This window comes from Coregonus clupeaformis, chromosome 35 (assembly GCF_020615455.1).
Source record: "Coregonus clupeaformis isolate EN_2021a chromosome 35, ASM2061545v1, whole genome shotgun sequence".
Classification (NCBI taxonomy): Eukaryota; Metazoa; Chordata; class Actinopteri; order Salmoniformes; family Salmonidae; genus Coregonus; species Coregonus clupeaformis.
The window spans coordinates 16,441,547-16,458,380 of NC_059226.1; the positions used below are offsets into that span (position 1 = coordinate 16,441,547).

The 16,834-nt window shown below is 45.5% G+C and overlaps 1 protein-coding gene across 7 annotated transcripts in view; it reads right to left on the minus strand.

The window, feature by feature from the left end:
- The window catches only part of LOC121569635 (MAGUK p55 subfamily member 3-like), a 37,095-nt gene that overhangs the window by 19,909 nt on the left and 352 nt on the right, over positions 1-16,834 (minus strand). For all 7 annotated transcript variants that reach the window (XM_045210878.1, XM_045210876.1, XM_041880760.2 and 4 more), the window contains exon 2: positions 1,318-1,375. In XM_045210878.1, the coding sequence (XP_045066813.1) occupies positions 1,318-1,354 (37 nt within the window). In that variant the 5' untranslated portion in view covers positions 1,355-1,375. The remainder of the gene's footprint in view (positions 1-1,317; positions 1,376-16,834) is intronic.

Genomic DNA, 16,834 nt, shown 5'->3' on the forward strand with positions numbered 1-16,834 from the left:
CATGATGTCCCAGATGTGCTCAATTGGATTCAGGTCTGGGGAACGGGTGGGCCAGTCCATAGCATCAATGCCTTCCTCTTGCAGGAACTGCTGACACACTCCAGCCACATGAGGTCTAGCATTGTCTTGCATTAGGAAGAACCCAGGGCCAACCGCACCAGCATATGGTCTCACAAGGGGTCTGAGGATCTCATCTCGGTACCTAATGGCAGTCAGGCTACCTCTGGCGAGCACATGGAGGGCTGTGCGGCCCCCCAAAGAAATGCCACCCCACACCATGACTGACCCACCGCCAAACCGGTCATACTGGAGGATGTTGCAGGCAGCAGAACGTTCTCCACGACGTCTCCAGACTCTGTCACGTCTGTCACATGTGCTCAGTGTGAACCTGCTTTCATCTGTGAAGAGCACAGGGCGCCAGTGGCGAATTTGCCAATCTTGGTGTTCTCTGGCAAATGCCAAACGTCCTGCACGGTGTTGGGCTGTAAGCACAACCCCCATCTGTGGACGTTGGGCCCTCATACCACCCTCATGGAGTCTGTTTCTGACCGTTTGAGCAGACAAATGCACATTTGTGGCCTGCTGGAGGTCATTTTGCAGGGCTCTGGCAGTGCTCCTCCTGCTCCTCCTTGCACAAAGGCGGAGGTAGCAGTCCTGCTGCTGGGTTGTTGCCCTCCTACGGCCTCCTCCACGTCTCCTGATGTACTGGCCTGTCTCCTGGTAGCGCCTCCATGCTCTGGACACTACGCTGACAGACACAGCAAACCTTCTTGCCACAGCTCGCATTGATGTGCCATCCTGGATGAGCTGCACTACCTGAGCTACTTGTGTGGGTTGTAGACTCCGTCACATGCTACCACTAGAGTGAAAGCACCGCCAGCGTTCAAAAGTGACCAGAACATCAGCCAGGAAGCATAGGAACTGAGAAGTGGTCTGTGGTCACCACCTGCAAAACTAGTCCTTTATTGGGGGTGTCTTGCTAATTGCCTATAATTTCCACCTGTTGTCTATTCCATTTGCACAACAGCATGTGAAATGTATTGTCAATCAGTGTTGCTTCCTAAGTGGACAGTTTGATTTCACAGAAGTGTGATTGACTTGGAGTTACATTGTGTTGTTTAAGTGTTCCCTTTATTTTTTTGAGCAGTGTATAATAATAGATGCCATTTAGCAGACGCTTTTATCCAAATCGATTTACAGTCATGCGTGCATACATTTTACGTATGGGTGGTCCTGGGAATCAAACCCACTACCCTGGCCAACTGAGCTACATAGTAAGCCTGAGATTCGCAGCATGTGTGGTGTATTTCATCCTACCTGTGCCTGCTGAGAGGACCGGCATGGCTTCTTTCATGGGTCAGCAAAAAGGTGAGGCCTGGCAAAGAGAAGGAGAGAAAATGGATGAACATTGCTCCATTTAGTTATCCTCATCTCATACACACTGTGTTATTCCTAATGAGGATGTCGCTGGGTGAAAACTGTTTAAGGGCTTTGCAGACAGTTTTAGGTGATCCTAAAAGTACTGCATACTCTAATGATGTGTGTACCTCAGTGTGTGTGTGTGTTTGTGTGTCTGGAACAGATGTGCTGGGATCTGGAGAGCGGTAGACTCTTAATGATGCCAGTATATCCTCTATAGACAGGTTCTAGCCTGCATATTAGACTTCCTGTGCAGTAACCAGCCAACGCCTCACCTCGGTGTGTGTGTGTGTGTGTGTGTTTGTGTGTGTGTGTGTGTTAACAAGATAGAGACGTAAAGTAGTGTGATACAATGCGGGCACCATTTATCACATTGACTGCTAGCACCGTGTCCACTCTGTGCTGTGGGCTCCAGGGCATGGCAAATGAAGCTTTGTGTGTGTGTGTGTGTGTGTGTGTGTGTGTGTGTGCATGTGCGTGTGGGCGCGTGAGTGTGTGTGTCTGCTGAATCTGTCCTTTCTGCTTCGTCTGTCCACTAACACCAACAACACAACCACATCCATTACACTCAAGTCTGCTGTCAGCTGTGGGAGAATCATGACGATATACCCCTTTAAACAGCCATTCCTTCACTGTCAAACTAACAATGAATGCCCATAAAGCTCCCTGGTCTGTTGGCAGGGAGAATTATGGCATGTCCTGGATTAAGCAAATACTTTTAAAAACAAAATATGCCCCTTAAAATATCAGAAATACTCACATACTGTAATTGGAACATTCTCCCAAAACAGATGTTATATTGTGCTTACTTCTTAGATCCACAATCTGCAATTCTGAGTAACATACACTCTTAGAAAAAGGTTATAAGTAGAGCCATATACAGTGCATTCGGAAAGTATTCAGACCCCTTGACTTTTTCCACATTTTGTTACGTTACAGCCTTATTCTAAAATGTATTAAATAATTTTTTCTCCTTATTAATCTACACCCAATACCCCAGAATGACAAAGCAAAAACAGGTTTTTAGAAATGTATTAAAAATTAAAAACTGAAATACCTTATTTACATAAGTATTCAGACCCTTTGCTATGAGACTCGAAATTTAGTTCAGGTGCATCCGGTTTCCATTGATCATCCTTGAGATGTTTCTACAACTTGATTGGAGTCCACCTGTGGTAAATTAAATTGATTGGACATGATTTGGAAAGGCACACACCTGTCTATATAAGGTGCCACAGTTGACAATGCATGTCAGAGCAAAAACCAAGCCATGAGGTCGAAGGCATTGTCCGTAGAGCTCAGAGACAGGATTGTGTCGAGGCACAGATCTGGGGAAGGGTACCAAAACATTTCTGCAGCATTGAAGGTCCCCAAGAACACAGTGGCCTCCATCATTCATAAATGGAAGAAGTTTGGAACCACCAAGACTCTTCCTAGAGCTGGCCGCCCGGCCAAACTGAATAATTGGGGGAGAAGGGCCTTGGTCAGGTAGGTGACTAAGAACTCTATGGTCACTCTGACAGAGCTCCAGAGTTCATCTGTGGAGATGGGGGAACCTTCCAGAAGGACAACCATCTCTGAAGCACTCCACCAATCAGGCTTTTATAGTAGAGTGGCCAGACGGAAGCCACTCCTCAGTAAAAGGCACATGACAGCCGGTTGGAGTTTGCCAAAAGGCACCTAAAGACTCTTAGCCTATGAGAAACAAGATTCTCTGGTCTGATGAAACCAGTATTGAATTATTTGGCCTGAATGCCAAGCATCACGTCTGGAGGAAACCTGGCACCATCCCTGCGGCGAAGCATCATGCTGTGCGGATGTTTTTCAGCGGCAGGGACTGGGAAACTAGTCAGGATCGATTGAAAGATGAACGGAGCAAAGTACAGAGAGATCCTTGATGAAAACCTGCTCCAGAGCGCTCAGGACCTCAGACTTGGGGCAAAGGTTCACCTTCCAACAGGACAATGACCCTAAGCACACAGCCAAGACAACGCAGGAGTGGCTCAAGACACGTCTCTAAATGTCCTTGAGTGGCCCAGCCAGAGCACGGACTTGAACCCGATCGAACATCTCTGGAGAGACCTGAAAATAGCTGTACAGCGATGCTCCCCATCCAACCTGACAGAGCTTGAGAGGATCTACAGAGAAGAATGGGAGAAAAGCCCCAAATACAGGTGTGCCAAGCTTGTAGCATCATACCCAATAAGACTCAAGGCTGTAATCGCTGCTATAGGTGCTTCAACAAAGTACTGAGTAAAGGCTCTAAATACTTATGTAAATGTGGTATTTCAGTATTTATTTATTTTTGTGCAAAAATTTCGAAAAACCTGTTTTTGCTTTGTCATAATGGGGTATTGTGTGTAGATTGATAAGGGGAAAAAACAATTCAATCCATTTTAGAATGAGGCCATAACGTAACAAAATGTGGAAAAGGTCAAGGGGTTTGAATACTTTCCGAATGTACTGTAGTTCTCCCTAGAACCCTTTATGTAGGGTTCTTCATAGAACGCCCTGTGTATGGTTCAACCTAGAATCTTCTATGAAGGGTTCTTCCTAGAACCCTCTATGAAGGGTTCTACAGAGAACCCTTTTATCTGTGGAGGGTTCTTACTAGAACCCTCTATGAATGGTTCCACCAGCCTTATTAGCCTTTAAAATGTAATGATTTAATACATTACATATATCATAAGGCCTTTTTTTGAGGGCCTAGTTATACCCTAACACAGTGGTTCCCAAACTGTGGGGCGCGCCCCCCTATTACTCTTGAAAGTTGTAATAGTAGAATGCACAAGGTGCAATTTCGAAATTGGGTAGTGCATCATCAGTTTTCCTCTTGTCATGTTAGTCATTGCAGACCTTAGAGAGATATTTATAACTTATCAGAAATGTTCAGATCAACTAGCCCATGTCAGCTAACGTTTCTTAGCTAGGTTATTTAGGCCATAGATTTTGTTGCAATGTTTGAGTTACTCAAATATCACATGAATTCACATTAGACATGGCAAAATGTATATAATTGCAAGAAAATTAGCTTTAAACCTGCAACATTTTCGCTCCACCAACAAGAGGGGTGTGAACAGTTTGTGTCATGAACAGTGCTTGTACCCATAGAAATAGACATGGCGCACGCGCGCATGGAGGGCGTGGGATGTTCCCCAATGTTGGAAGGGGGGCCTGAGTGGAAAACTTTGCAAACCCCTGCCCTAACACAGTGGTGTTAGGAAACTCCTGGTTTACAGGCTACATCAGGCCTGCAAGTCACATTATGCTAGCTTGCAAAGTGATGTTTAATTCCTATTGGAATCTAGCCAGAGTTAGGATATCCAACAAGTGGAATTTTAAATCACCCGCATACCTCTATTCAGAATGACTGCCATGGTAGGGAAGATTGAATACTGAGACTACCTCAATCATCTAAACTGGAACAACCATCTCAGTTATGGGTGCAATAAGTCCAACCACTAACAGATTGGATTAGTTTAGAAAATGTATGTATGCTATTTATATTTTTGTTGCATAAAATGTATCAATCAAACACAGACATTAAAACAAACAATTCTAAAAAATCACCCTGCAATAGAGCATGCTGCGAAATATTATATATGGTTCTATGTAGAACCCTTCTTGCTTTCCAAAGAACCCTTATTGCCTTCTAAAGAACCATCAAAGAACCCTTACTTCCAAAAACCGTTCTTAGGATGTTAAAGGTTCTAGGTAGAACACTTTGCCTTACAAAGAACCCTTGTGTTCCAAAAGGGGTTCTTCAGATCAAAACGGTTCTTGGTAGAACCCTATCCCTCCACAAAGAACCTTTTTGGAACCCTTTTTTCTAAGAGTGTACACTCATACAAAAAAGCACTGATTCCAATACAGCATCAGCATATTTCTCCCAGCTCCCCCAGCCCTTTCTCTTCCTCCTCTCCTACTGGTGAAACCCAGAGATACGGTACGATAAGGTACGGTAAGGCAGAGTAATGGACAGAGTGCAATCTTACACCAGGCCTACGGATCAATACCCTCGTCCCTCCTCTTTATGCACTCCATCTTTTATCCTGCCTTCACACCACAGACAGCCACCCAGTATACACCCTCCCTGACTATGATCTACTGCTATTGTGTCCCAAATGGCACCCTGTTCCCTATATGTGACTAGTTTCAGGAATCTAGGCATATGTCGCGGGTCACTACTTCACAGGAGAGCCATTTGAACGTAAACTTTATTTTAAAAAATCTAAACGTCTGCAAAAAAGCGTAATTAAATTGTTGCCAGCAGAGCTGGTTAGGCTGTTTTCATGTTATCCAGAGGTAAACAAATCATCGGTAAACAAATCATCGGCTAGAGCGTCAAGTGTGCGCTCTGAATGCTCCGAGTGCGAAACAAGATGGATGGGGCTAAAACTTAAGAGGGTGTGAACGATGCTGAATGGGTGTAGACAAAGAAGAGCTCTTCACTAGATACCAAAACATTCAAAGGCCATTTTCTCAAAAGTGAGTTTACAAGTTTATCAACTTTCAAAGCAGAATTACTTTCCCATTGTTCCTCAAAAATGCAGTGTATGATATACCATTTTTTAGCTCTGAGGCTCTAATTTTATCCAATGTAAAAAACACAATTTCAAATGTTGCTACATAAGACCGATTTGAGCCAGTTGGTCACATATAGCCCTCTATTTTAGACCACAGCCCTGGACCACAACCATGTGCCCTGGTCGAAAGTAGTGCACTATTGGAATAGAGTACCATTTGGGCTGCATACCTAGACTGTGGGAGGCAGAGTGTCACTAGACTATATGCAGCCACTGTTGCCAGCAAAGCCAGTGTTAACACTGATGCCCCCACTACAGCCACAGCTGATTCAATACTATTGAAATGCTATTGAAATTCAACTAACAGTTTTCAAGGCCTGATTAAACAACAATTACCACTTATGCAAGTGCATCTTACGCTTCCAAATTGCACCCTTTACACCCATCAAAACACAGACACTGTCACGCCCTGGCTCTGGGGACACTGTTATGTTGAGCCAGGGTGTGTAAATCTATGGGTTTTGTTTCTATGGGTGATTTATTTCTGTCGTGTGTTGCTTGTTTATTGCATTCTCGCTCGGTTGAGCTTCACTCCACTGCGTTGGAGCATTTTTCGCACATGTTTAGTGCGCCTTTATTTTGTCGCCTTCGTGCGTAATTTCGCCTTCGGGCAAGTGTGCTCGTATTTTCCTTGTTGGAAATAGTACTAAAGTCTTTTGGACTATACTTCGGTGTCCTGCGCTTGATTCCACCACTACACCCACCTACAGCACTCTTGACAGACACACACACACAGACTCAGAAACAATGAATACACAGGCAGATCCACTCAGTTGCACTCACACTCACAGATACCAAGCCAAAGGCTATTTGGAAGGCAGGCACTTCAAACAGTGAGGCCACAAAGGACCTGACTTGTTCAAGCAAAACACAGAATCCTCAGCATCAGCTCAGCCAACAACCAGCCAGACAGACAGAGAGAGAGCATGAGAGAGAGAGAGAGCGTGAGAGAGAGAGAGAGCGTGAGAGAGAGAGAGAGCATGAGAGAGAGAGAGAGCGTGAGAGAGAGAGAGAGAGAGAGAGAGAGAGAGAGAGAGAGAGAGAGAGAGAGAGAGAGAGAGAGAGAGAGAGAGAGAGAGAGAGAGAGAGAGAGAGAGAGAGAACAACTAACTGTAATAGATGGAGCTGGAGGGGAAGAGGGGAAAGAAGGAGGTAGGCGGTGGAGAATGTAGATGGAGAGATGGATGGAGGTGTTTGACACTCACCTGTGAGGGTGTTGATGCTAAACTTACATGTCAAACAACATAAAACAAAGGACAGGGTTGGATAACAATGCATTGCCCTGTTCTCTCTCCTGCAAAGGACTGACATATCCATGGCCCACTTTCACATCTCTATTGGCAGAAACAGAGCTTCCACTCGTGGAAACGGTTATATAACATAATATATGTGATATATATAAGCTGGTTGATGTATTTTATGTTTCATAAGGACAAGCTGCATTTAGCTCTGCATGCACAATAACTAGTGAGCAGGTACAATAATAGCTCTTTCCAGGTGTAGTGTTGTAACCCAGAGTGTATCCTCCTATCAGAGTGTGCTTCAGATCCTTCCTCACCGTGCTGCTGCGATGCTACGTAATTACAGCAGGCTTATCTCCTACAGAGACAGCAACCAGCTCATGAATTATGAACAGAGAGAATGAAAAAGTGAGAGAGGGATGGAGGGATGAGAGAATGAGGAGGTAAGAAGGGAGGGAGGATGCCTCTTTCTTGTTCTGTACCTCCTGTGAGAATAGAAACGTATATTCCCAAGTGCCACACCACAAGGGTAAACATTTTTCACTGAGAAGCTGAAGACAAAAGGAAAAAACATAAACACAATTATTTCTTGGAGATACACTAGAATGACAGTTGGTAACAATCTAATCTAAAACCCCAGCACGAGAGCATTCTTAGAAATGTCATGTCTGTCGGCTTTATTGCAAGATGGCGCCGACAGACATGGCAGCTCTGCTTCTAGCTCCTAAGCAACTTTGCAGTATTTTGTTTTTTGGTGTGTTATTTCTTACATTATTAGCCCAGAACATTTTTTGTCACAAGCATTTCGCTACACCCGCAATAACATCTGCTAAATATGTGTATGTGACCAATAAAATTAGATTTGATTTTGATTTGAACAGTTGGCAGCAGTCTTGCTGATGCAGTATACAACTCGTGACAAAACCCAGTACAACATCAACGTTCACTTCCATGTACTATATGTGCCTATTACCTACGATGGGTATGTATGTATCCCTTTAAAAGTTCCCCTCCTCCCTCTAACCGCTCCTTTGACAAGCAGAATCAGTGGATAGGGAGCAGAAATAGTGAGATCAAATTTTAATGTCTAATTTTCTTATGTGCAGAGACTGAGGTTAATAAAGACAGGGTGTGAATGCCTAATTAATCGAACCACAAAGACAGCCGAGAGAATTGGAGCTGCAGAGAGAAGAGAGGAAAGACAGGCTCACAGTGCCTCAACACACTTGTCATACTCTCAAATCAACATGTAAAAAACCATACAGTCACAAAGATACAGAAAGATAGAAAGTTATAAAAACAAAGGCCCTCTAAGACATGCACACAGAAAGACACCTGAGGACAGGACAGGGAAACACACACAGCACCACGCAGGCCCACATGGTACCATAGGCAGGTAGCAGAGGCATCAGTACCTTAGGTCATGACCAGGGGATAATGATGGTGTTGATTAGAGGCCTGGGTAGAGGCCTGGGAGGAGGCCTGGATAGAGTACTGGGTAGAGGCCTGGGTATACCTGACAGCCACAGGAGGCTGCTGAGGGGAGGACAGCTCATAATAATGGCTGGAATGGAGTGAATGGAATATCATCAAACACATGGAAACCATGGAAACCATGTGTTTGATGAGTTCGATACCATTCCATGTATTCCTTTCCAGCCATTACTATGAGCCCGTCCTCCCCAATTAAGGTGCCACCAACCTCCTGTGCTGACAGCAAGGTTGTAACCTTGGCCTGGGTAGACCTGTCTCAGCCTCAGCCTCTCTCTTGGAACAGCAGGGGTCTCCTAGTCTGACAGGCACCACACTGTGTGACAGGCACCATACTGCTCTACAACCACATCACCCCAGGCAACAAGACACAGGGGTCATAGGCTAGAGTGTTTCCCCCGGAAGAAACATCAGCAGGAAAATTGTCATCATCTTCATCATTTTAACCACCAACCATATCAAAGACTACAATCCATACTATAGCATAAATTATAATGACTCTACTAGATTCTAGGGAATAAAATGGAAGCCACCATACTGGATAGGAGCAGTGTTAGCAGAGGACAAATTAGCAAGGGACCATCCTAGGTGAATGATAAATATGGATATATAGCATCTTTACAGCAGTGAGAGGAGCTTGGTCCCCCACTGCACATAACATAATGTTGTCTCTCTGAGTCTACTGGGAGGATGACATCACCGCCAGGGCAGGTTGCACAGTCCCATTGTGAGGTCATCAGAGAGAGAGGCAGTGTGGAGGCACATCTAAGTAGGACCCGGGGGTGTGATGGAGCCAGGATTAGGAGGAGGGGGGTGGAGAGAAGCAATGAGGATGGGGATTACATTTGAGACATGTCTGTGGTTAGGGGCAAGGGACAGGGAACAGGGGGCAGGGGACAGGGGGCAAGGGACAGGGGACAGGGGACAGGGGGCAGGAGACAGGGGACAGGGGACAGGGGGCAGGGGACGGGGGCAGGGGGCAGGGGACAGGGGACAGGGGGCAGGGGACAGGGGACGGGGGGAGGGGACAGGGGACAGGGGACAGGGGACAGGGGATGGGGACAGGGGCAGGGGACAGGGGACAGGGGATGGGGACAGGGGCAGGGGGCAGGGGACAGGGGACAGGGGACAGGGGACAGGGACAGGGGACAGGGGGGCAGGGGCAGGGGACAGGGGGCAGGGTGCAGGGGGCAGGGGACAGGGGATGGGGACAGGGGGCAGGAGACAGGGGACAGGGGACAGGGGACAGGGGCAGGGGACAGGGGGCAGGGGGCAGGGGGACAGGGGACAGGGGACAGGGGACAGGGGGGCAGGGGCAGGGGGCAGGGGACAGGGGACAGGGGACAGGGGGCAGGGGGCAGGGGACAGGGGATGGGGACAGGGGGCAGGAGACAGGGGACAGGGGGCAGGGGACAGGGGACAGGGGGCAGGGGGCAGGGGACAGGGGACGGGGGCAGGGGGCAGGGGACAGGGGACAGGGGACAGGGGGCAGGGGGCAGGGGACAGGGGATTGGGACAGGGGACAGGGGGCAGTGGGCAGGGGGCAGGGGGCAGGGGACAGGGGACAGGTTGATGGGGGGAACAGGGAGGGGTGTCAACTGTAATGGAGCTCAGTGATCTATGGTTATAGTGTACGTCCCAAATGGCACCCTATTCCCAAATAGTACACTACTTTTAACATATCTCACTTCAACTGGGCTGTAACCATCAAATGCTAGCTCCTGTCAAATACACTGACAAAAATATTCTAGCAGTATATTCTAGCAGCACAAACTGATAAGTACTGCCAAAAGTATTCAAAGACAACACATAAACACCACTGCTTCTTATCTAACTGCACTAACCCAGAAAATAATCACCAATGTCATATTTCCATTTCCACTGAGAAATATTCTCGACGTTTCTCCTTGACATTTCTCCTCAAAGAAGTTATGCAAAACTCAGAACTCAGCCAATCAGATCCTAACCTCCAGAATGTATCCCTCGTCCACAGAAACTGCATGTATTAGTGTCGCCCAGTGGATTACTGCCAGCATGGTGATTAATGTGTAAATGTATTGACCTTTGGTTTACATATGTAGATAAAATATGTTGAATGGACATTCTCATTCAGTTAGATGGACCCAAAGATTGAGATCACACAGAACAGGACTCACACAGCATTCACGCTCAAATTCTATTAGTGGTGGAAAAAGTACCCAATTGTCATGCTTGATATACTTGTATAGACACCTTAATAGAAAGTTACTCAAGTAAAAGTGAAAGTCACCCAGTAAAATACTACTTGATTAAAAGTCTAAAAGTATTTGGTTTTAAATATAAAAGTAAAAGTATAAATAATTTCAAATTCCTTATATTAAGCAAATCAGATGGCACCATTTTCTTGTTTTTAAAATGTACGGATAGCCAGGGACACTCCAACATTCAGACATTATTTACAAAAGATGCATTTTGTGTTTAGTGAGTCCGCCAGACCATAGGCAGTAGGGATGACCACGTGTTCTCTTGAGAAGAGTGTGAATTTCACAATTTTCCTGTCCCGCTAAGCATTCAAAGTGTAACGAGTTCTTTGGGTTGTCAGGGAAAATGTATATTTTCTAAGTAAAAGTAAAAGTAGTCAAAAATATGAATAGTAAAGTAAAGTACAGATACCCCCCAAAACTACTTAAGTAGTACTTTAAAGTATTTTTACGTAAGTACTTTACACCACAGAATTGTGTACATACTCAGACTTTCTGTCTCTAGGACCCTCCCACAGAACTTCTGTCTCTTTCTTTCTCCAAAAAGCCAAAACAAGAATCTCTCTCTCTCTCTCTCTCTCTCTCTCTCTCTCTCTCTCTCTCTCTCTCTCTCTCTCTCTCTCTCTCTCTCTCTCTCTCTCTCTCTCTCTCTCTCTCTCTCTCTCTCTCTCAATTCAATTCAGTAGACATTATTGACATGGCAAGTGAAATGACTTACATTGTCAAAGTATACATACAACAAAAAATGGTGGGACCAACAGCAATAAGGCATCAATAATACAGTTTTTCTCAATTGCTAAAACACTAAAACCCATTGGCTGAACAATGTTCTCAGTTGCCTGGACTCATTTAGCTAATTATGCAGTCTGTTGTCAATACCTTAAACCATTTCACATGGTAAAACACAATTTGCAGATCTCACTTAGACTTTTCAGCAAAACTCTAAACACGTTCTCATTCTCAAAACACATTCTGCACTCTAATGCACATGTCGTCCATACTGGTAAACACAAGTGGCAACAATCAAATACAAATAGAGAACACATGTCATTGATTGAACACAACCACTCAAAATTGATTTAACCTGTTTCAAATGATGCGACACAACCAATATAAGCCAGTTCAGAGAACAAACAGGTTGTTGAAGGTGGGAAGGAGAAAGTCTGAGAATGGATAGAAGAAACAATGTGAGAGGACGAGGACGAGGACGAGTGCGTATGCGAGGTGGGCGACGAGGAGGAAGAGGAGGAGGAGGGCAAGAAAGAGGAAGAGGAGGATGAAGAGGAAGACAAAGAGTGGAAATATCTGATGAAATTCGTCATAGACCATGTTCTTATCCATGGACTGACATTGAGGGAAGCAGGACTTAGAGTGCAACCCAATTTGAGCCAATTTTCTGTGTCCACCATAGTAAGGACATTCAGAGAAGAGAACAGGTACAGTATACTACTGTATTTTTGTAATTGCAAATTTACTGTACTACACTATATGCAGCTGTTTCAATAGACATTTGTAAAGTTAATCACTGTATGTATTGTACTGCATGAATATGTTTTGTAACTGCACAACTACTTTTTGTAGAATTGCAAGGCTGCCACATGCAGGTGGAAGGACAGCTATATTCACTCGGGAGCAAGAGGCCATTATAGTTGGCATGGTCCTTCAAGATAATGCGATACGACTCAGAGAAATCCAGGAACGAGTGATACAAGACAACACACACTTCCAGAGAATCGAACAGTGTGATCATTTCCACAATTGACCGTGTCCTCCATCGTAACATGATGCGAATGAAACAAGTATACAGAGTACCTTTTGAGCGCAACTCACCAAGGGTGAAAGAACTGCGAGCTCCGTATGTGCAAGTAAGTGTACATTCAGAAACATTTACTGTAATCCAGATTGTCTACAGTACTAACACATACTATGTGAATGACATTACTCTTCAGTACATACAGGTACAGGCAGGTAGCTTAGTGGTTAAGAGCGTTGTGCCAGTAACCGAAAGGTTGCTGGTTCTAATCCCCGAGCCGACTAGGTGAAAAATCTGTCAATGTGCCCTTGAGCAAGGCACTTAACCCTAATTGCTCCTGTAAATTGCTCTGGATAAGAGTGTCTGCTAAATGACAAAAAAATTATAAAATACAATGTATGTGAATCAGAAGTGCATACAGTAGGCCTAATTGTACTCTACAGTATAGCACTGTCTATATATTGTATTTGGATAGACCCCATGAGTTCATCTTTGTCGATGAAGCAGGCTTCAATCTAACAAAGAGGAGAAGGAGAGGCCGAAACATGATTGGACAGCGGGCCATTGTTGAAGTCCCTGGTCAACGAGGTGGCAATGTCACAACCTGTGCTGCTATCAGCAACCATGGTGTTCTACATTACCATGTTACACTCGGGCCATATAACACCCAGCACCTTCTAAGATTTATTGCCAATCTAAGAGATATTTTATTTGAGCAGCAGGTTCAAGAGCAGCAGGGTCAAGAGCTAAATGAGAATCCCATTCCCACCTATGTGATAGTGTGGGACAATGTCAGTTTCCACCGAGCTGCTCAGGTAAGGGAATGGTTTAACATCAATGGGCAGTTTATGAACTTGTACCTCCCTCCATACTCGCCTTTCCTGAATCCGATTTAGGAGTTTTTCTCCTCTTGGAGATGGAAAGTGTATGATAGACAACCCTACACCAGAGTAAATCTGCTGCAAGCCATGGATTTAGCTGGGAGCTTGGGACGGTGGCTGATAGATCGCTGGTTCGGGTTCCTGTTTTTCACCTTGTGGGAGATCTGTCGACGTGCCCTTGAGCAGGGCGTTGACCCTGGTTGCTTCTGTGGGTTGCTCTGGATGGGAGTCTGTTAGAGCGGCTTCACTGGAAGTAGATTGTATGTTTTAATATTCAATAAAAAATTAAAATAATGATTCTCTTAGGTCTGAGTATTTGTCACAGTGTAATAGGAAATGCAGCTCTGTCTCTACCTCTCCCCTAGGGTAGAATGAGCACAGCCTGTCCTCTCTGAGCAGCCAGGTTTGCCTGTGATGACCGGTCTCTATAGCCTGACTGTGCTCACTGAATCTGTACCTAGTCAGTGTTTTCCTCAGTTTTCTATCAGTCACAGTGGTTAGATAGTCTGCCACCATGTACTGTCTGTTTAGAGCCAAATAGCATTGAAGTTTAATTTGATTTTTTGTGGTGATATATTTTTCTTTTTGCTTTGTGATGATTTGGTTGGGCCAGATTTTCTGAGTGCTGTCCTGAGGCTCTATGGGGTTGGTTTGGGTTAGTGAACTGAGCCTCAGAACCAGCTGGCTGAGGGGACTCTTCTCTTCTTTCATCTCTTGACATTGTAGGGCTGTGTGAGGAAATGTTTTGGGGTCGCATGTTCTTAGATGGCTGAAAATTTTGATGGCTTTTATCTATTCGAATAAGGAGGGGGTATTGGCCCAATTCTGCTCTACATGTGTTATTTTGAGTTTTTCTTTGCACTTGCAGTACAGTCTTGCAAAACTCTGCATGCAGTATTTCGACTGGATGTTTGTCCCATTTGGTAAATTCATTATTATTATTATTATCTCTCTCTCTCTCTCTCTCTCACAGTCCCAAGCCATCCTTCCCTGCTCCCTGGAGGGGTCCTGCCTGACGTCAACATGTTCAACAGCAGGAGATAATTGAACATGCTCCATTGGGCCTCACCTGCCTCGCTGCTATCAACAAACCCAACAACAAGACCCAGCCGGGCCCAGCACCATTTGTTCCTTCTCTACCAAAGCTGCACCCATAAGAGCCCCTCAGGCAGGCTACTACAGTACAGACACCGTATGCTACCTGCCTGCCGGGCCCTTATGTTGTTGTTGTAGCGTTGTCACGGCAAATGTCAGTGATTGCTGAGAGCATAGATTTCCTGGCTGGGCTGATGATGTTGGGTGAGAATACAATATGAGGAGTGACTCAGAGGGCTGCTCCAGTGGATATACATAGATTGAACTGGAAAGAAGCACAGATCTCTGACTTGCATAGCATGATCATCTTCTTCTGATGACCACTGTTCCTATAAAGGTTCAAAGTGATGCTTATCTGTCTGGTTCTTGGTGTGTCTCACCATTAAAGAGATGTATACCAGGTGCAAGTTATGTGAATCACCGTGCTTTCTTAGCAAGTACCGCTTCCTCCTGATTTGGCTCATACCAAGGCTCGAACCCAGCACCTCTGCCTTGCAAACACACGTGACTGCCCTTCTGAAGCGTCTTACAAGTCGCACCACGGAAGAGCTAGCTATTAAGCTGCGTAGTTGGGGACACTTCAGGCTGAGGAGTGAGTTTCACACTTGCCCATGTGCTACATTCACCCCTCAAACTCACTCCACAGCGACCCCAGCTCAACTGCAGATCCAAGTCACTTGACACCAATGGTTACGGACGTCACGCTGCTTGCTTAGCGAGTACCACTTCCTCCTGATTCAGCTCATACCAAGGTTCGAACCCAGGACCTCTGCCTTGCAAACACACGTGTCTGTGCTTCTGAAGCGTCTTACCAATCACGCCACGGAAAAGCTAGCTATTTGGCAGCGCATTATTTGGTAGTTAGCTTAGACAGGCACACACACATCTGTGAGGGATGGGTGAGTCAAAACAAATTAGTGGGTTGTCAGTCATCCAAAGGCCTTCAAATGGCAGGCGGGGTCATATAGATCTCTCTCTCTCTCTCTCTCTCTCTCTCTCTCTCTCTCTCTCTCTCTCTCTCTCTCTCTCTCTCTCTCTCTTCTCTCTCTTCCTCTCCTCACCTTACTCTCTGCAGTAGTTAGTGAGACTACTAAAAATGGTACCTGAGTATGGATTGGTATACGCCAATAAGTTATTCTGTTATTCTGCCATCCCAAGGAAGCACAGCTGAAACATATAATTGATTATTGAACTGAAGCTGTCTGGAACCACATTATATAGATGTTAAAGGGTTGTAACGACATGGCACCAAATATTATGTTGCAGGCACCAAATATTATGTTGCAGGCACCAAATGTTATGTTGCATGCACCAAATATTATGTTTCAGGCACCAAATGCCACACTGATTAAGTGATTAACATTTTCTCACTGACAGCCCTGATCAATAATGAGGCAGACTGTGTCTTGTCTAACAACTCTGCTCCACGATACTGGCTACAGGCTACTGGCTACTGGCTACTGGCTGCACAAACACACAACTAATCCACTGCCACTGAACAGCACTGACAGCAGCAGCAGGCAGGTTACCATCCTTGGCCAAGGTCCAAATCTGTCTTTCACATACAACACAAGTTACCCTCACTACTAGCCCCTCAATCTTCCTCTAACCAACATGTATTTTACAGCAGCTGGGACACGGACTTTGGCAAACAGCCAAAACCCTGTCTCTTTAGTTACAATCACACACACAAGCACACACACACACACACAGGCATGCACACACATGCGCACAAATGCAAGCGCAAGCGCACACACACACACACACACACACACACGCACACACACACACAGGGAGGTGACAAAATCAGGAATCTCATGTTGAGAACACACAGGAGAAATAGCAGTGCGGTCCAAGGAATCCAAATATCATTCATCAAGTGCAATATGGAGGAAAACCTTCAGTGTTGACATTTCACATCCTCCTTGCTGCATGGTGTCAGTCAATCCCACCCCGCCCCCTCTCCTCTCCTCTCCTCCACCACGCACTAAAACATCCACACCATTCTAATGGCCAGGCAGGCTCACTTACTGGGAGCTCCCTCTATTTCTGCTCTTTCCTCTCCTCCTCTCCCTCCATTCCCACTTCCTGTCTGTGTAGCATCCTCTGCCTGATGCGGCCTCTCTCC